Source organism: Ostrea edulis, chromosome 2 (assembly GCF_947568905.1).
Source record: "Ostrea edulis chromosome 2, xbOstEdul1.1, whole genome shotgun sequence".
Classification (NCBI taxonomy): Eukaryota; Metazoa; Mollusca; class Bivalvia; order Ostreida; family Ostreidae; genus Ostrea; species Ostrea edulis.
In genome coordinates, this window is record NC_079165.1 from 9,710,220 (window position 1) to 9,728,595 (window position 18,376).

General features: G+C 35.0%; 2 protein-coding genes across 2 annotated transcripts in view; both read right to left on the reverse strand.

Annotated features, from left to right (window-relative positions):
• LOC125678983 (uncharacterized) overlaps positions 1 to 18,376 on the reverse strand; it is a 54,944-nt gene that overhangs the window by 18,263 nt on the left and 18,305 nt on the right. Inside the window, exons 14-26 of the mRNA XM_056156654.1 lie at positions 17,718 to 17,885; positions 16,091 to 17,322; positions 15,912 to 15,976; positions 15,170 to 15,342; positions 13,471 to 13,561; positions 13,298 to 13,329; positions 12,661 to 12,815; positions 10,977 to 11,886; positions 2,684 to 2,910; positions 1,995 to 2,069; positions 1,464 to 1,602; positions 1,008 to 1,125; positions 60 to 153 (exon numbers count right to left, since the gene is read on the reverse strand). Coding sequence (XP_056012629.1) covers positions 60 to 153; positions 1,008 to 1,125; positions 1,464 to 1,602; positions 1,995 to 2,069; positions 2,684 to 2,910; positions 10,977 to 11,886; positions 12,661 to 12,815; positions 13,298 to 13,329; positions 13,471 to 13,561; positions 15,170 to 15,342; positions 15,912 to 15,976; positions 16,091 to 17,322; positions 17,718 to 17,885 — 3,479 coding nt within the window. The remainder of the gene's footprint in view (positions 1 to 59; positions 154 to 1,007; positions 1,126 to 1,463; positions 1,603 to 1,994; positions 2,070 to 2,683; positions 2,911 to 10,976; positions 11,887 to 12,660; positions 12,816 to 13,297; positions 13,330 to 13,470; positions 13,562 to 15,169; positions 15,343 to 15,911; positions 15,977 to 16,090; positions 17,323 to 17,717; positions 17,886 to 18,376) is intronic.
• Positions 1,008 to 5,217, reverse strand: LOC130052072 (uncharacterized). Its single transcript, XM_056156045.1, has 4 exons — positions 4,663 to 5,217; positions 2,693 to 2,910; positions 1,995 to 2,069; positions 1,008 to 1,602 (listed from the first exon to the last, which is right to left on the reverse strand). Exons 1-4 carry the CDS (start codon positions 4,784 to 4,786, stop codon positions 1,432 to 1,434), a joined length of 588 nt encoding a protein of 195 aa, XP_056012020.1. The 5' UTR covers positions 4,787 to 5,217; the 3' UTR covers positions 1,008 to 1,431.

Consider the following 18,376-nt stretch of genomic DNA (forward strand, 5'->3'; position numbering starts at 1 on the left):
CAAATTGTTAGTGATGTAAATAGATTACATTAGATAGTTTAAGAATAGTCATGTGATACCCCGCTGATAACCCATGCGTAGTACTGCCGGATGTTGGTCTTCGCTTCTGTGTCTTTCTGAACAGGCGTTGCTGCTTTACTCTGCGTGTACCAACTGCAAAAATTAGGGTTAGACACGATATTCATTGGCAATAAGTAATTTTCTAGTTTTCAATCAAATGAATTTTTCACATCTGATACTCATTTCTGTATGTTTTGCTTTTTCAATATTTATATGCAGAAGCACATAAACATTGCATGATCTCACGAATACAGATAATTTAGTGAAAATATTACATTGTCTAAGATTAAAGTACCTGCAATTTTGTTACACCCAAAATATAAAAATCATTCTTTACATGAAAAACTGTACGTATCACATGAAATTTGACACGCAATGTTGAAGAAGACACGAACTTCGGTGGTTTTATTTTCCTCTACTTAAACAACACCAATAAATGCATTTCAAGTGAGACACCTTTCATCTTAAAAAGTAGCCGGAGAGACAAATTAAATCAAAATTCTTTATTTCGAGCAAACATTCTCGCGGTTTTTATATTCGCATGCTTGATCAATTGTTCTAGAGCATCACCTTTGTGAAATCCTCACTATAAATGTAAATCAGTACACTACCTACGTAAGTATTAATTAAAAATACACAAGTAACTTAATAGATAAGGTAGTAAAACAACAAAACTTCATGTATACGGCTCATAGTTGTCGTATAACAAATATTGATAGTTCAATTATAATTTTTCTCGTCATTTATCCTTCTCACATTGCTAGCACTAGTTAGAGGGGGTTGAGATAGAGGGGTTGGGATTAAACATTCTATTTCCTCAGATGCAATATTCGACAGTTATGTACCCATACGAAACCAAAAATTGAAAACCGAACCTTAAGGCAAATTAAAAATAAATAATTAATTATCTAAATTAATCTTTAAAAAATGAAGACTAAAATACTCACTAACTGTAAACAGAGTAGTCAATTATCAAAAGCGTTTCTATTTTGTATTCCGGTGTCGATCTTTTTTCTCTGATGGTGTCCATATTCTGTGATAGAGGTGTAAGATTACGCTTCTTGTCTGTTTATGAAAAGGAAATTGACATGTAGAACTATTACATTTAACACGTGGCATTTACAGTGCTTCTTACTTATCGCTTTTATTCAAATGACACTTTGGGTACCGTGTGTCTTGTTCCTAGTCACTTCTCTGTTTTAATATCCAAAATTTATGAAACCTTTATAAATGCATTTTATGTCTTAATGCAATCACTTGAAAAATCGTTTTTAACTAATTGCCACAATATATTGCTTTTAAAACAAACTACATAAGCACTATAAAGCATGGCAATAATTTCTTTATAGTTCGCGAAGATTTGAAAACACGTTAAGATAGAACACAACACAATGTCAAATTACCCATTATAACGCTGTCTGCAAATTCAATATGTGAGGTCTTGGCCTTCAATATTTTGAACATCGGTGAAGTTTTCCTGCTACAATTTCTTTCTTTTGGTTCCAGAAAATATTCTTCTGCTTTGTCTTCAAAGCTTCCAAACTGAAAATACATTAAAAGAAAGTAGAACAATTTGGATTTTTTTAAAACCTACATTATCCCTGATTGTAGAGCGCAATTAGATTTTCCCTACTGCTTGCAGAATCAGAAAAGGAATCCTGGCTTAAAATACATTTATAAAACTCCTCTTCGAAAACCTAGTCGCTTAAACTGTTGATGAGATTTTGAGACATTGTAAATACAAATGAAGAGTTATGGTGAAGCATGCACTTTTATTTTCCTTTTCAGATTTAATATAAATATCTCAATATGGCTTCTCTCGATCACATGCTTGCAACAGGATTGTTTTATCTTATCCAACCAAGGGATTGTTCACACGAGGCTTAGTTATACTAAACTTCAGCAAACTGACTGAGTGATGTCATCCTTCTTACCATACACGAGGAGGTCTCCACTGTCTCGACGTAGAAGGCTGCAAATTTCTTTCTATCTTGATAGAGAAACACGTTCTAAAAATAAGACATTTTCATACCCATAAAATATCAGATAGATGGTATATTGATAATTTTGTACAACAATAGAATAAAAAGGGAAAGAACGAACAGCGATCAATCTCATAACTCCTTTAAGGAATACAGAATAGATAGTTGGGCAAACATGAATCTCTGAATATACCAGAGGTGGGACCAGGTGCCTGGGATAAGGTAAACGGAGTAATCCAAAGTCAAAATAAGTGTGTAAACAACGCCCTAAGAATTTGTATGAAACACGTTAGACAGTAGTTGACCCAATGACAGGTTGTATTGGTAATCTATATAGATCTATATAACGACGATAGAATCTGCGAAATGCTGACTTTACACGAGACTGTTAAATCTGCTATTTATTACATTATGTGTACGAAATAGAAATAACATGATTTGAAGAAAGATGCAATGTTAACTGTCCCATATAAGCGATATTTATATAGTAGTGCGAAAAACTTCAATATGTGGTGCAGTTTCTTTTATTTTGGTCTATCTTGTACCTTGATCAAAGCCGAAAAGTCATGTTCATTGAAATAAATGTGAGCTTATTTAAGGCACCTATGCTATTTAGAAAAAGTTGCATTATTGCAATTTACTGTACTAACAGATTTCTCCTGTATATACTGTCTAACGACTTCTCCTCTCCCATCTGTTGTGTATACGGGGACATTCACGGACTCCTCATCGTTTCTGGTTAAATGAAGGTCCACTACCCCACCATTCAGTTGGAAACTGACGGCGATATTTTTGGCGGGAACTGACACACCGTCTGTTGAGCGTCGGACCCGATCGCCTTCTTCTTTCCAGCTAACAATCACCTCACCTATAAGATAATGAGTAACAGGGGATTAAATTGTCTTATCTCAGACAACAGGAAATTGACTCAGTAAAAGGTACGTTTGAATATCTTTGAATTAGCATAGGGCTATCATTAAACTTGATTTGCGTGAAAACTTCATTAAGGACAGGTTTAAAACTTTATTGAGCAGATTTACATTATACAGGTGTGTACTTATTGTAAATTAATTCCGGATAAAAGTGAAGAATCTTATATAGCACGTTTTCCATAAACAACGGAACGTAAAGTTCATATAACATCTATTGTACTTAACATGTTGATGCTTTTTAAGATGAGAGAGTGAGAGAAGTACAAAATATTCGTATAAAATAATTGAGAGCTTGTGTCACTCTTTCGATGATAAAAGCATGAAAGATGAAAATAATGAACAGTGATTAATCTCATAACTCCTATAAGCAATATAAACAATACAAAATAGAGAGTTGGATATACATCGACCCCTGGATATACCAGAGGTGGGATCAGGGATCATACTTCATAAGATGTATTTCAACGGTTCATTAGATACAATGTTGGTGTAATGAACTACCTTCATGAACTGTTCATTAGATACAATGTTGGTGTAATGAACTACCTTCATGAACTGTTCATTAGATACAATGTTGGTGTAATGAACTACCTTCATGAACGGTTCATTAGATACAATGTTGGTGTAATGAACTTCATGAACTGTTCATTAGATACAATGTTGGTGTAATGAACTACCTTCATGAACGGTTCATTAGATACAATGTTGGTGTAATGAACTACCTTCATGAACTGTTCATTAGATACAATGTTGGTGTAATGAACTACCTTCATGAACGGTTCATTAGATACAATGTTGGTGTAATGAACTACCTTCATGAACGGTTCATTAGATACAATGTTGGTGTAATGAACTACCTTCATGAACGGTTCATTAGATACAATGTTGGTGTAATGAACTACCTTCATGAACTGTTCATTAGATACAATGTTGGTGTAATGAACTACCTTCATGAACTGTTCATTAGATACAATGTTGGTGTAATGAACTACCTTCATGAACGGTTCATTAGATACAATGTTGGTGTAATGAACTACCTTCATGAACTGTTCATTAGATACAATGTTGGTGTAATGAACTACCTTCATGAACGGTTCATTAGATACAATGTTGGTGTAATGAACTACCTTCATGAACGGTTCATTAGATACAATGTTGGTGTAATGAACTACCTTCATGAACGGTTCATTAGATACAATGTTGGTGTAATGAACTACCTTCATGAACTGTTCATTAGATACAATGTTGGTGTAATGAACTACCTTCATGAACTGTTCATTAGATACAATGTTGGTGTAATGAACTACCTTCATGAACGGTTCATTAGATACAATGTTGGTGTAATGAACTACCTTCATGAACGGTTCATTAGATACAATGTTGGTGTAATGAACTACCTTCATGAACTGTTCATTAGATACAATGTTGGTGTAATGAACTACCTTCATGAACTGGTCATGCTTGTACCTGTATATCCGGATTTTACACGCTATAAACTATACTAGAAAAAATACATCGAAATATTTATTACTGCAGAGCCCTGGTATAAAATTTATCGAACGTTAATTATTCAAAGTGATCGAAATGTATCGTCATCCAAAATCATGCGAGTCCTCCAATTAATTATCAATCTATTTACTAGCAGGGCTATTTACACATTAAGGAGAAGAAGAAAAATTCCGACTTACCGAGTTCTTCGCCGTCCATTTTTGCAGGAATAGGCAGTGTAGTTCCGTTGGATTGCTGTACATTATTCAGCAACATACACACGCTTATTGAAAGAATTAGACACACTCGCAAATTGTACATCATAATCAGATTTAATCGGTTACATCAAGGTCAGGTCACTCCTTAATGCTATGATAATTAGGCGATGGTCTTTGATTGTTTTTTCTTATTTCGTTCTGCAGTCAAAATTCTTAATTTGACCATTTCTTTCTTTTCTGTTTCTCTCACTCATGTACTGGTCACTGATAGAGTGTCAACCATTAACACAGAATAGCAGGGTATTTATACCTTCTATATCCCGAAATTATCTGCGCACGTTTATTCTCCCACAGAATAAAAACTGTAAATAAAGTGTTTTTTCTGACGAGTATAAAAAGTCTAGCGACTTAGGACGAGGCTCACTATGTATACTACATGACGCCACAGCATGATTATGAGAATACGCATCATTGAACGATGACTGTTTATTTTGATGACAGGGTAGAGTTTCTTGTTACGTATTGGGTGTTTTTAAATTTTGCGCAGCAGGGTCGGGAAGTCTTGTCACGTGATTTGCGGAATGAACGTGAAATCGTGTTTCTGGGAGTTGTTAAGATGGTGTTATTATTAATATGCTGTATTCGTTATGTTTAAAACCACACAAAGCTTACTAGAAAGAAAAAAACGAGAGAGCAGTGGATAGCAGAAGAATTTGAATTTTTTTCTATATAACGAGGTCTGTGTAATTACAGCGGTTGTTTAAACATCATATACAACCATACATCTATATCTCAGAGTTTAGTTCAAGATATCGAAAGTCCTCCATCAAAATCTCAGCAATATACATGTGTGTTGTTTAAAACTGATTCTTAATTGATGTGGTAAATCACCCCACTCCCCCTTAAGAATTTGTATCCAGTGAAAAATCTTGAAAAGAATTACAAAATGTATTAATGTTATATAGAACATGGAGATATAATTATAATTTTTGTGATTGATTTTTACGCCCTGTCAAGAATGTGTGTGTCACTCATTTTGATCCACTTCTTCCACTTTTGTGCACCAGTAGGGAATATATACAGACTGCAGGTTCGTTTTCACCAATCATGTGAGTACAACCACAGAGGCTCGTCACGAATATTTTGTCTTTTTAAACTTTGACATCTATCCTATATTTACAAAAGGGGGAATCTAGAATCCCAAAAACATCGCTAATTCCAATATTTCCTCAATCATCCAAAATAGAAGACGAGCTCTCATTGATCAATTCAATTTGCTTACACTACTCTTGCACATCCTAACTTGATCAAAATTGAGAGAACTTTCAGGAGACATTCCTGTGGTTCAATAACGATAACGAATACATGGCTTCTTGGTATATATTACTGGTGTAAACATATATTACAAACTATGATCATTTTCCTGATCGATCGAGACCTGTAAAATTCAAAGCAAGTGAAATATAAAAAAGAGACGAATGAAAATTTGAAGAAGCGACTTCTTGGATTCCCATTTCCCATATCTATGTAGTTATATTTCATTAGTACAGAATGTACCTGATGTTGTGTTTATGCCTTGTCTCTCTACAGATTTTATACATAAGAACATGTTCTACATCGTCCGATCCCGATGCCGTTGATATCTACTTTCAATAAAAATATCTAAGTATGAAACAGAAGTGGACGACTCTGTGATGTCTTTTATTTCGAGTTCACATATCAATCTCATAAATCCCACAAGGAATACAAAACAAAGTGCTGGGCAAACACGGACCCCCTGGATATACCAGAGGTGGAATCAGTGGCCTAGGAGGAGTAAGCATCTCCTGTCGAACGGTCCGCTGTGAGTCCTATGTGTTGTGAAAATTTTGTGATTTCAAATTTACTGAACATATGATTTATCAAAGACACAAATGTTTCCCCGAATCCCAGTCAGTAATTGCATTGTAATACCCATCATGTATATTGTATATTGACGTTCTCTATGGCAATGGTATATGGGATAAAACTATATGAATTTTAACCTATTTAGCAGGCCTGGGGTAATGGTAATCAGTATAATGGGGTGCAATGTGCAATGGGCCATTTTTTGCATTACAAGTAATGGTAACGCCATGCATTACTTGTAGAAAATATACTGTAATGCACATTCCATTACATTACTTCAAATATTGATTGATATTTTGGAAGTTTAGAATAGTGATTGACTTTTAGACCTTATGAACAAAAAGATCAACTTCATGTATATTGTCTTTAAGAGTTAATAGTATTTAAGGAACAACATTCAAGTTCTAATACTTCAAATATTTGTTGAATGTTTCCCTAGGTTTCAAAGAAGACTGTTGTGAACTGTTCTCAGAAATTGTTCTTTCTTTCAGACAGATAAAACGTTTGAAACATTAATGATAATCAAATGCAATGAATAATTTGGATGCGTTTCCTAACATTGATGAATATTTTGTATGCTTATGTTACTGTAAGGTGAAGATAATGAACAATGATCAATCTCATAAATCCTATAAGCAATATAAAATAGATAGTTGGGCAAATACTGATCCCTGGACACACCAATCTTAGGATGAGGTGACTAGGTGAAGTAAGCATCCCCTGTTGACCGGTCACACCAGGTCAGGTAAACAGAGTTTTCCGTAGTCATAATCAGTGTGCCTCGAACGGTCTAACAATCGGTATGAAATACGTCAGATAGCATTTGACCCAATGATAGGTTGTATTGGTAAACTAGATCGTTATAACCACCATAGAATTTGCAAATACTGCTTTCAACGAGACTGTTGAAACTCCTGAATCATCAACCTGTCTGCCAGTAGCTTGCCTCGATTCAAAAACTTACCATACGCACAACAAGCTCTTGTGTATCGAATCAGTTGAGAGATATAAAGAAACAAAAAACAAAAACAAACAAATTCTATGTTTTAATGTATTATAACCGAGACATTATATGTTGTGTGTGCGTGTTGTATTTTTATTTTTATTATTATTTTAATACGCCCTGGAATTGATGTTTATTCTTATCTAGCATATTTATGGGATCTTGTGTTTTCATGTTTTATATGTACAATCAGGATAAGTACAGCTACGGACTGTTTACATGTGATAACGCCTTTTATATCATTGTTTTTATGCTCGGGGGGCATATTGTTTTTGTCCTGTCTGTCATTCTGTAATTCGCCATTCTGTCATTCTGCCATTCTGTCTGAAACTTTAACCTTGCTAATAACTTTTGAACAGTAAGTGATAGAGCTTTGATATTTCACATGAGTGTTCTTTGTGACAAGACCTTTCCGTGATTATCGATATTTTTGACCATGTTAACTTGACCTTGGAGTTTGACCTACTTTTTGAAAACTTTAACCTTGCTAATAACCTTTGAACAGTAAGTGATAGAGTTTTGATATTTCACATGAGTGTTCCATGTGACAAGACCTTTCCGTTGGTACTAAACCTTTTGACCTTGACATTTAACTTTTATTTATATTTTACATTGGTCATAACTTCTAAATGGTAAATATTAGAGCTTTCATATTATACATGAGCATTTCTTTTGACAAGATCTTTCTACTGGTACCAAGATATTTGCCCTTGTGACCTTGGCCACTTTGGAATTGGCCATTATCGGGGGTATTTGTGTTTCACAAAAACATCTTGTTTAATGTTTTATTTATTTGCTATGTATTATGTATGTGTATAACATCCTGTAGTATGGTATATATGCACTGTAAATCACCTTTAAGCGTACATAGTGTATGAAAAGGGTGCTATATAAATATGGTATCATTATTATTATATAAACACCATATTGCTACATAACTATGGGAAGTTGACGATGGAGAAGCTGAAGTCATCCCGTTTGTTATAAAGTTTAGCTGTAATGTTTTATTATTAATATATATTTTTAATAAGATATCTAAGTACGACGCAGATGTGGAGGACTGTCTTGTCTTTCATTTCGAATTCACAGTGATATATCGAATATATACAGAACAAGCTATTGCGTATCGAAGCAGTTGAGAGATATAAACACCATATCCTAGGTGATAATGGAATATTGCTACGTAAATATGAGCAGTTGACGATGGACAAGCTGAAATCATCCCGTTTGTCATACAGTTGAGTTGTCAGTTTGCCGTTAATGTCTACTTCCAATAAAATATCTAAGTATAAAGCAGAAGTGGACAACTCTATGGTGTCATTCATTTCGAGCTCACAGGGATATATCGAATCGACATATGAATGAAAGTTATTATTGTTAACAGACAAAACGTCGTCAATATATCTAAATGTCGAATTGAAGGCCACAGCAAGAGATTTATTCTTCTCACGTAGAAGTTTTTGAATAAATTCTGCTTCATATGCATATAGAAACGGATAAGCTAACAAAGGAGTACAATTCGTGCCCATGGGAATTCCAGCAGACTGTTGGAAGACCTGATCACCAAAGACCAAGAAGATATTATCAATGAGGGATTCTTGCATATTTTTATTTCAACTTCAGAGTACTTGTGCGTGGAATCATAGTGGTGTTTAACAAAGTAATTCTTGGGATGACTGATCACTGGATATGAATATTTCCGTTTTCCATTTTTGTTGAAGCAACTGTCTATGATGTCAAAAAGTCTGGTCTATAATTTATCGTGAGGAATGGTCGTGTAAAGTGTTGAAAAGTCATAGGTTTTGCTGTTATTGATTTGGGAAAAGTTTAGGGATTTCAAGTTTACTAAAAAGTTCTTTAGAAGTTTATAGAATCCACATTTGATTAACATACATGTATGTAGTCGCACAGTAAGTTTGAAGTTTCTCCTTCACAGCTGTTAATATTTTCGTGAGGAGCAAAGATAGGGGCTTGGTAGAGCACTTACCGGATCCAGCAATGTATTTATGTTTATAAGGGTTTTTATGTAGTTTAGGCATCCAGAATATGTGTAGATTTATTTGATACTGTTTCCTCCTCGGAAGCTTTGAAAAAACTTATCGTGAATCTGACAAACGCCCAGGTAAGTATGCGCGCGGTCACCAAATAAGATGCATGCTCCAAGCATATGTAATTTAACGGATTTAACTTCGCAATATCAATTAAATAGGGACACCTACAGGTCCAATATCTAAAAAAGAACGCTCTTGTAGTATTGGCTTAAGACACCTACACTTCACCTGCAGCAGATATCGCTATGTACAGTGGTATAATCTGAGATAGAAAAGGAAATCTTTTAATCAATAAGAAAATATTGATGCTTCTAGGTATTAGAAATGGTAACTTCTCAATATAAATGAAAAAATCTCATGGGGATGTAAAACAAAACAATCAATCATATGATGAACAAACAAGCAATTTTTAGCAAAACTCTACTCATTACATTTTATAGCGTTTATGAGAAAGTTAACATCGAAAAGAAAGTATAAAACTGTTTTCCCTCCTGTTTTCTTAAAGCTCGTTAATTCCGATAAGCACTGTGTACAAAATAAAATCATGTTTTATCTGCCAAATAAATTCGGATACCGACTAAATGAAATTTTGTTTTCTTTGGTCTCGTTCTCCGGTTTTTTCAAAATTCTTTCAAGATTCTGTTTCTAGTGTATATATGTAGTTTTGAAGTCAAATGTTCAAAGTGATAGTTTTGATTCTAAAGAATATGATAGTGATATGAAACTATCAAATTCAACATTGTCATCGTTGTATATCATTCATATGACAGGCGCACCGGAACCAGTGACACAATCGTCTACATAACATGTTTCAGCTTAATTGCGTTAAATATGATGCTGTGAAATTTGGATAAATAAGGTCAGATCTAGAATTTGATATCTTGTGAGGTATGGTTGTACATTGTGACATTATTGTCTGTCTATGCGATTCAGCTACAGATCAGTAAAACATGGCAATTAGATATGTCTGAATAAAATGGTATTTACTTATATTACGGAAGTTGCACTGAAGCAATATATAAAAGCACCGAAAAGGTCAAAGCACTTAAAACAAAGCAAGATAAAAAGTTGTAGACATTTTTTTATTCTGAAGTGTATAATAACAGTACCTCTCAAATCAGAACCTTGTGTCTTTCTTGAATACCTATACAGATTTAATATAGCTAAAAACTTCTTACATATCTGACCTAAAATATATCAAATTACAACAAAACCCTCCAGAGTACAAGAAAACTGCATAAAAACTTTAAAACATTCCCCAAAGACTTAAATCAGCTGTAAGTGGGCTGTTATTTAATAAGATTGAATTAAAAAACGTTTCGAGTCATTTGACTGAAACAATCCATTGGAAGTTCATTTGTCAGTGTATCGAGAGGATCCAGGAGGTTTCCGCAAGTCGTTCTCTGACAAATATTGCTCATATCCTGGATACCATCGTCGGCCATATTCTGCTCCATTACCACGTGATATGTCATGTGACCTGTTTGCTACATTACCATGTGATCTGTCGTGATACTTGTCTGTTACATTACCTCGTGATTTGTCGCGTGGCGTCCTTACGTCGAATTCACTCTGTGAGCTTGGCACCATGCGTTCCCTATAATTTCCGGTATATCTGGATCCGGAACCGTCTGGATATCTACTCTGAATTCCAGTCTCTCGAGAATTATACCCGGTGTTACCTTGGTGAATGTTTGAAATCTTCTCCACTTTAGAATTATAACCAGCTCTGTATATATCCGTCTTTCTACTTGCAATGGCATCGTCTCTTTTATGATGATTGGGTGTAAAACCGCCACTTGTATTATAAACTTCACTTGCACCATAATTATTTCTGTAAGCATCAGGTCGTCTGTTTTGAATCATCTGATTCACTCTAAAGTCTGCACCCAGTTGGGTGTTCTGAATCCTGCCCGTTTGTTTTCTTGGCTCACGATCATAACTCGCACCATGATTAGTTCTGAAATCTTGGAGTTGTTCGTTTGAAATGTTACTGTCCGCAATCGCTCTTCCAGTTCTGTAGCCATCAGGTTTTCCAACCTGGGCCCTATCATCTCTCAAACTATTACTAGCTGAATAAGAATCATTTTGTCCGATTGCTGTCGTCTCGCGTACGTCATAACTGGTCTCATAAACATCCCTTTGTCTACTCGGAACCCTATTCACTCTTGCGTAATGTCCACTATTTATATCATCGTGATGTTCCATCGATGGCATGTTGTCCATAGCAACATTTTGAAAAGTCCTAGAACTGTCGAGGAGGTCCTGGAAGCATTTTCAAAATTAATCTATTGTAACACAATTGAAAACAAGTAGTATTATTTGTATACATTTATGTAATACACGCCTTTACTTGTTCTATCATATACCACTTCATATTATACCATTCGTCATTACATACATATGTATACATGCTTTCAAAATTACAAAAGACTCGTTTGAAATATTTCCTTTAGGTGTGTATGCGCGTTTACTTGTATCTAAGCTCATTAACAAGAACTTTATTCAAAGAATGAAAGTAACTATCCCAATTTACTCTATATCGAATAAAATGAGCAAAAATTACTTTTATTCCTACCTTAAAGAAAAACATAGTTGATGTCATTTGATAGACAGTAAGAAAGAATATACTCTTTTATTGACGCGGAGCAAAATTGTCGTATGTAGCAAAAACATGGAAATGCGACGCCAATACTTCGCCATCATATATGGCGTGACTCAACGGGAACTTTGTTTATACTACATAAAGAATGTTGATAAAGGAAAATAACTCGTGAAATTGCGTTTCACAAGTGAATTTGAATAAATTAAGTTTTTCAAGCAATGAATATGACGATGACATCTAGAGTCTTTACATGGTCTGGGTCACATCATCGCAATCATTCAGCAGATGCCCAAAATTCTATCGATACCTTATCGAGAATCTGTATAATCAAACAACTGAAATCTAACGTTACGTTTAAAATTTGTTTTGATAACATTTTAAGAAACCTCTCCTCTGCAATCTTATTCCGTCACATAGAATCGTAGCGCCTTTACCGTGGTGTTTTTGGAGAAGAGGAAGTGCTTGAATTCCCTATTTGTTGTTGTAGGAGTCTTCTTTGGTTTTCTGCGGCACGTGCAAATTATGATCACTATGGCGACGGTAATCATCAGCCCCACCACAGCAGATACTGACGCGATTATTATTATTTCTGTAAAATACGTGAAAGTTTTTTCAATCTGTAATTGTATTATAATCATAATCACAATTTATTGTTCGAATGTATAGTATCATTAAAGCAAAAACTTAAGAACAATTTTATTCAAAATTACACTCACAATATATACGATTTGTAATTTATAAAAAGAACACTTCACTGATAGCACTTTCTGTTATATTGCCTCTTCAGACAGGAAGGTTTTTTCGTTCTTGCTTTTTATAAGTGTAAGGTGAAGATAACGAACAGGGATCAATCTTATAACTCATTTAAGGAATACAACATAAAGAGTTGGGCAAACACGGACCCCTGGACGTACCAGAGGTGGGGTCAGGTGCCTAGGAGGAGTAACCATCTCCTGTCGACCGGTCACACCCGCCGTAAGCCCTATGTCTTGATCATATAAACTCTCCGAAGAAAGCATCAAAGTGGAAGTCAATAGCAATGAAATGTTATTTGTGTTTATATATATATACCCGAGTCTGTTAGTCCATTGTCTGCTTTCGTCCTGTAAAACACAAAGTTAACATCGAAATCTAATCACATGCTGATTGTTGTAAGAATTAATGTTACAGTGTTTTTGTTTTAATTTTTGTTTTGTAATTAAAGCTTTGAATTTTTTTTTCGTTTTGAGATTAAAGATACATACGTGCTAGAATCTCGATAACAAGCACCGTTTGCATCACAGATAAAGCTGGCATCAATAACAGCATCCGAGTCTGTTCTTTCGTTGATCAGCACTAACATAGTAAAGAAATGAAGTAATACGAGGTTTGTTCGATATGTAACGTGTATGATATCTCAAAAGCATTGGACTCAAATAGTGAAATGAACATCACATCCCTTCAAAGTATTATCCGCGGTTTGAAATACATAATTTCAATCTCTGAATCCATCTCTGAGGCACTGACTGATGGCTGAGCTAAGGGCTTGTCGGGACTTGTAACGACGACCAGATAAGAACTTTGTAAGTTTTGGAAAAAGGAAAAAGTCGCATGGGGCTAGATCTGGAAAGTATGATGGGTGTGGCAAGACGGTAACCTTCTCCGACTTCAAAAAATGCTTCACAAGCTCAGATGTATGTGATGGAGCATTATCATGAAGTAGACGAACATGCCTAAATCCTAACTCAGGTATAATATTTCTTGAGCTTTTTAGTATAACATCTCGATAATACCGACCTGTAACACTTTTGCCCTTCGGCATCGGAATTTGTACGGCTATACCATCACATGAGAAGAATATGCAATAAAGAACCTTCTTTGTGCTTATAGTTCTTTTGTCAACTACAAGCCTTTACCGTGTTTAGTAAGCCATATTTTGTTTCCAATTTTTCTTACTGGTTCGAAATAGTGAACCCATGTTTCGTCACCAGTAACAATGTTTGCAAATTGTCTTTGATTGAATTTGGGAAACATTTTGAGCAATTGCTTAGCGGTTTGTACTCGTACCCGGTTTTTGGTCAATATATGCGGATCCAGCTGGCAGAAATATTTCGTACTTTCAAAATACGCTTCAAAATGAAATGCACCCGCGATGTTACGAATGTTGTATCTGCCATCACTTTCAATTTTCGTACTTCTTAAAATTCCAACATAAGAAAAATAACGTGTACTCTCAACTTTGACGATACCGTTTTTCTTTGCCTTTGTTTTAATCAATTCTGATAATGACTTTGAACAAAAGAAAGTAATCCTTTAAAGTTTAAATCAGTAGAATCATGAGACACTTTTACTGCTGCTTTCTAAATTTGTTAATGTAGAAGTTAGTTTTTATTATCACTGATTAATTTCCTTTCAAACGGTGATACGATAGAGCATATATTTTCTTTTATCTCAGACGTGAATGTTTTCCGTAGCTCATAAAGTATTCTGCTAACGAGGCATTTTTCTTGTTAATGATGTTCATTTTGTTTTAATTCTGATAACTTTCACATCATAACACAATTACAATACTATTACACAAGGGATGTACCTCAATAATTTTAACAATGTTAATCAAATGGGAATTTGCGTTTAACGCATTGGTTCAACATCGATGAAATATAACACTGTAAGAAATACGGCAATCTGTTTCTATGTACCGTGTATACAAAACTTCAAAATAAGAAACCCGTCATACTAAAGCTAGGAATACAGTACAGACGTATGGTGACGTATTTCACCGTTACATACGGGTACATATCAACCATCTCTCTTAATTTCAACTACATTTTTTTTCAATGTCTAAAAGATTGTATGTTGTACTTGAATGAGTATTTAGTTTCATATATCTTTATCACTTTGCACTGCCAAAAAGAGATATGTCCTTGTACATCCTTGTTTTACCAAAGTACTTTGAATCGTTACCTTGATTGTTAGAGGAATCGGTGTAGGAAACTGATAAAGCGTTGACGTCATTTCCGTTGTATGTGACGTTGGTTTTCCCTTCTGATATATTCTTCATCACATTCACGACGTTTAGCAATGTTGGAGGTGAATTCACAACGTAAATAGCATGATTAACAATCAATGAACCAATCCTTTGTAAATAGAAAAGGGATGATGGTTATAAAGAGATATGATGAGGGGAAAATATTTGACATAAGATGAAGATAACGAACAGTGATCAGTCTCATAACTCCTATAAGGAATACAAAATGGAGAGTTGGGCAAACAAGGACCCCTGGATAAACCAGAGATGGGATCATGTGCCTAGGAGGAGTAAGCATCCTCTGTCGACCGGTCATATCCGCCGTAATCCCTATGTTTTGATCAGGTAAACTGAGTAATCCGTAGGACTAAATCTTTATTAGGCTGAGTGTATCACGGGATTATAAAACAATAGAAGCTTGAGCTGAATTGAATTGTCGCTGATACCAACGAATACAACCGTCAACTTGAATATGCAGAAAATTATCCATGCTTCCGTAAAAAGCTAAACAGTCATTCGTATAAAATGAAGTTGAAAAGTCATTATTTGAGAGAAATGATATCCGATAAATCAGCATACGTTTATACTAAAGATACAATAGTGAATGTAAATATTTTTATGGAAGTAAAAACAATTGGATAATACATACTATTACATATACTCATAAGTAAACAATACCTTAGGGATTCTATTTCAACACTGATGAAGCTTTCTCCCAGTTTGTCCGTGTACAAGTCTGTTAACTTTAAATAAAACAAATATAGATATAAGATAAATGACAGTATGATGTATTTTGATAAATCTCAAGTTTGTTGGTTTACAAGGACTATATGCCCTGGTTTATTTGCAGTACTTACAGCTTTCTTTGAATCGTTAAGTACTTTTGTGTATTCCTCAGTGTTAACGATGTTTCTTCTTTCCTCTACATTTAACGTAATTTGGAAATTCAATTTCCTCTGTGTTGTTGGAGTGAGTGTTGATGGTGATGTTGTCGTCGACAATGGAGTAGTTGTTGATGCTGTGTGTGTCGATAATGATGTAGATGTCTGTGTTGATGTCTTAGTTGTCGTTACGGATGTTGTTTGTATAGATTTTGTTGTTGTACTTGTTGTCGATGATGTTGTTGTAATAGTTGTTGGTGATGTTGTTGTACTTGTTGTCGGTGATGTTGTTGTAATAGTTGTTGGTGATGTTGTTGTACTTGTTGTCGGTGATGTTGTTGTAATAGTTGTTGGTGATGTTGTTGTACTTGTTGTCAGGGATGTTGCTGTCATTGTTGTCGTTGGTGATGTTGCTGTACTTGTTGTCGTTGGTGATGTTGCTGTACTTGTTGTCGTTGGTGATGTTGCTGTACTTATTGTCGTCGGTGATGTTGTACTTGTTGTTGTTGGTGATGTTGCTGTACTTATTGTCGTCGGTGAGGTTGTACTTGTTGTCGTTGGTGATGTTGCTGTACTAGTTGTCAAAGATGTTGCTGTACTTGTTGTCGTTGGTGATGTTGCTGTACTTGTTGTCAGAGATGTTGCTGTACTTGTTGTCGTTGGTGATGTTGCTGTACTTGTTGTCAGTGATGTGGTACTTGTCAGTGGTGTTTTAATTGTTGCTGGTGATGTTGTGCTTGTAGTAACTAATGATGTCTGTGGTGGAGGTGTTGAACTACTCATTGGTTGTGATGATGTTGTGCTTCCTGCCAGTGAAGGCGTACTCGTCGGCAATAATGTTGCACTTGTTGTCAGTGATGTTATAGTTGTTAGTGGTGCTGATGTTGTACTAGTTGATGATAAAGGTGATGTTGTACCAGTAGCTGTTGGACTTGTTGCCAAAGATTTGGAACTTGTCAAAGAAGTTGATGTTGAATATGTCTCTGTATTTGTAATTGCTAGTGTTGTCGGTAATGTTGGTGATATAGACACTTCGGTGACTTCCGGAGTTAAAGTTAATGATGCTGGTGGTGCTGTTATTTCTACTGTTGTCTCTGCTGTTAACAGTGTTGAGATGGTGGATGCGAGACACGTTTGACAACAAACATCTGCATTTACATCGCAATCCAGGGAGGTGCAATTTGAATTCTTATCCCCAAATTCACAACCTAGTAAAGGAAGAAAGATATTACTACTGAATACATCCATGCATGCCTTAGTAAGTGCCTGATTCTAGAAGTGAAAGTCATAGGTCTTTCTGATATGATCTTATACAGAATGTCCAGTGCCACGGTACATGTGTTCAAGTTAAAGAACCCTCACTGTTACAACTTTGTGCGCCATGTATAGGTTAAAATTTGTGGCACTTCAAGTTACAATGTAATAACTTAAACGTAAATTTGAGGATTCTGTTTTTCATATACTTGTGTAATCATTCATTATTATGATTTACCCTTGTAATTAAACATTATACTAACGAACCCGTGTAATTAGACATTACGTTTAATCTACCTGTGTAAATTATTCACTATTCTGATGTACCTTCAGAGTAACACATTTTCACCTGATATTCCAGTGTAGAGATTGGAACAAGTTTTGCAGCAGCTCATTTCCACCGACTCTTCATAACACAGTGCAGGATTCCTTTGTACGCTGTTCCCATTCCCTTGACAGTTGTCCACTGTGGAATTAACTAAACGAAAATCTGGGTCATCGCCATACAGGCATTTCTCTGAAAATATAATGGTGTTTATATATACTATATATAATCATGTTTGAATTATCTTGTTATCCTTAGATGTTTGGTTCGTTCAAGTTCGGCTTTCATTCCATGAATTTATAGTCCTATACTGTAGACATTCAGAAATTTATATTTGAACATTTGTCCAACATATTTGTAACAACAGAATCATAATTTAGAAAAGTCTGAAAGTTGATGACTACATACATGTACATGTATATTGTAGATACGTGTTTGCGCACCTATAAATATATTGTAATAATGTGTATCAATCATTAAAAGAAAGCTGGTGCGAAAAAACTTTTTAAGATGAAAATGGTGAAGATCCCATAGAGAATATAAAAACGAGTGTAGGGCAAACATGAACCCCTGGGAACAATGGAGGTGTCTGGGCTCTCTATCGTGATCAGGTAAACGGGATTATTTGTAATCAAAGTCAGTATGTAAAGAAAGTCTTAACATTTGGTATGAAACACGTTCGT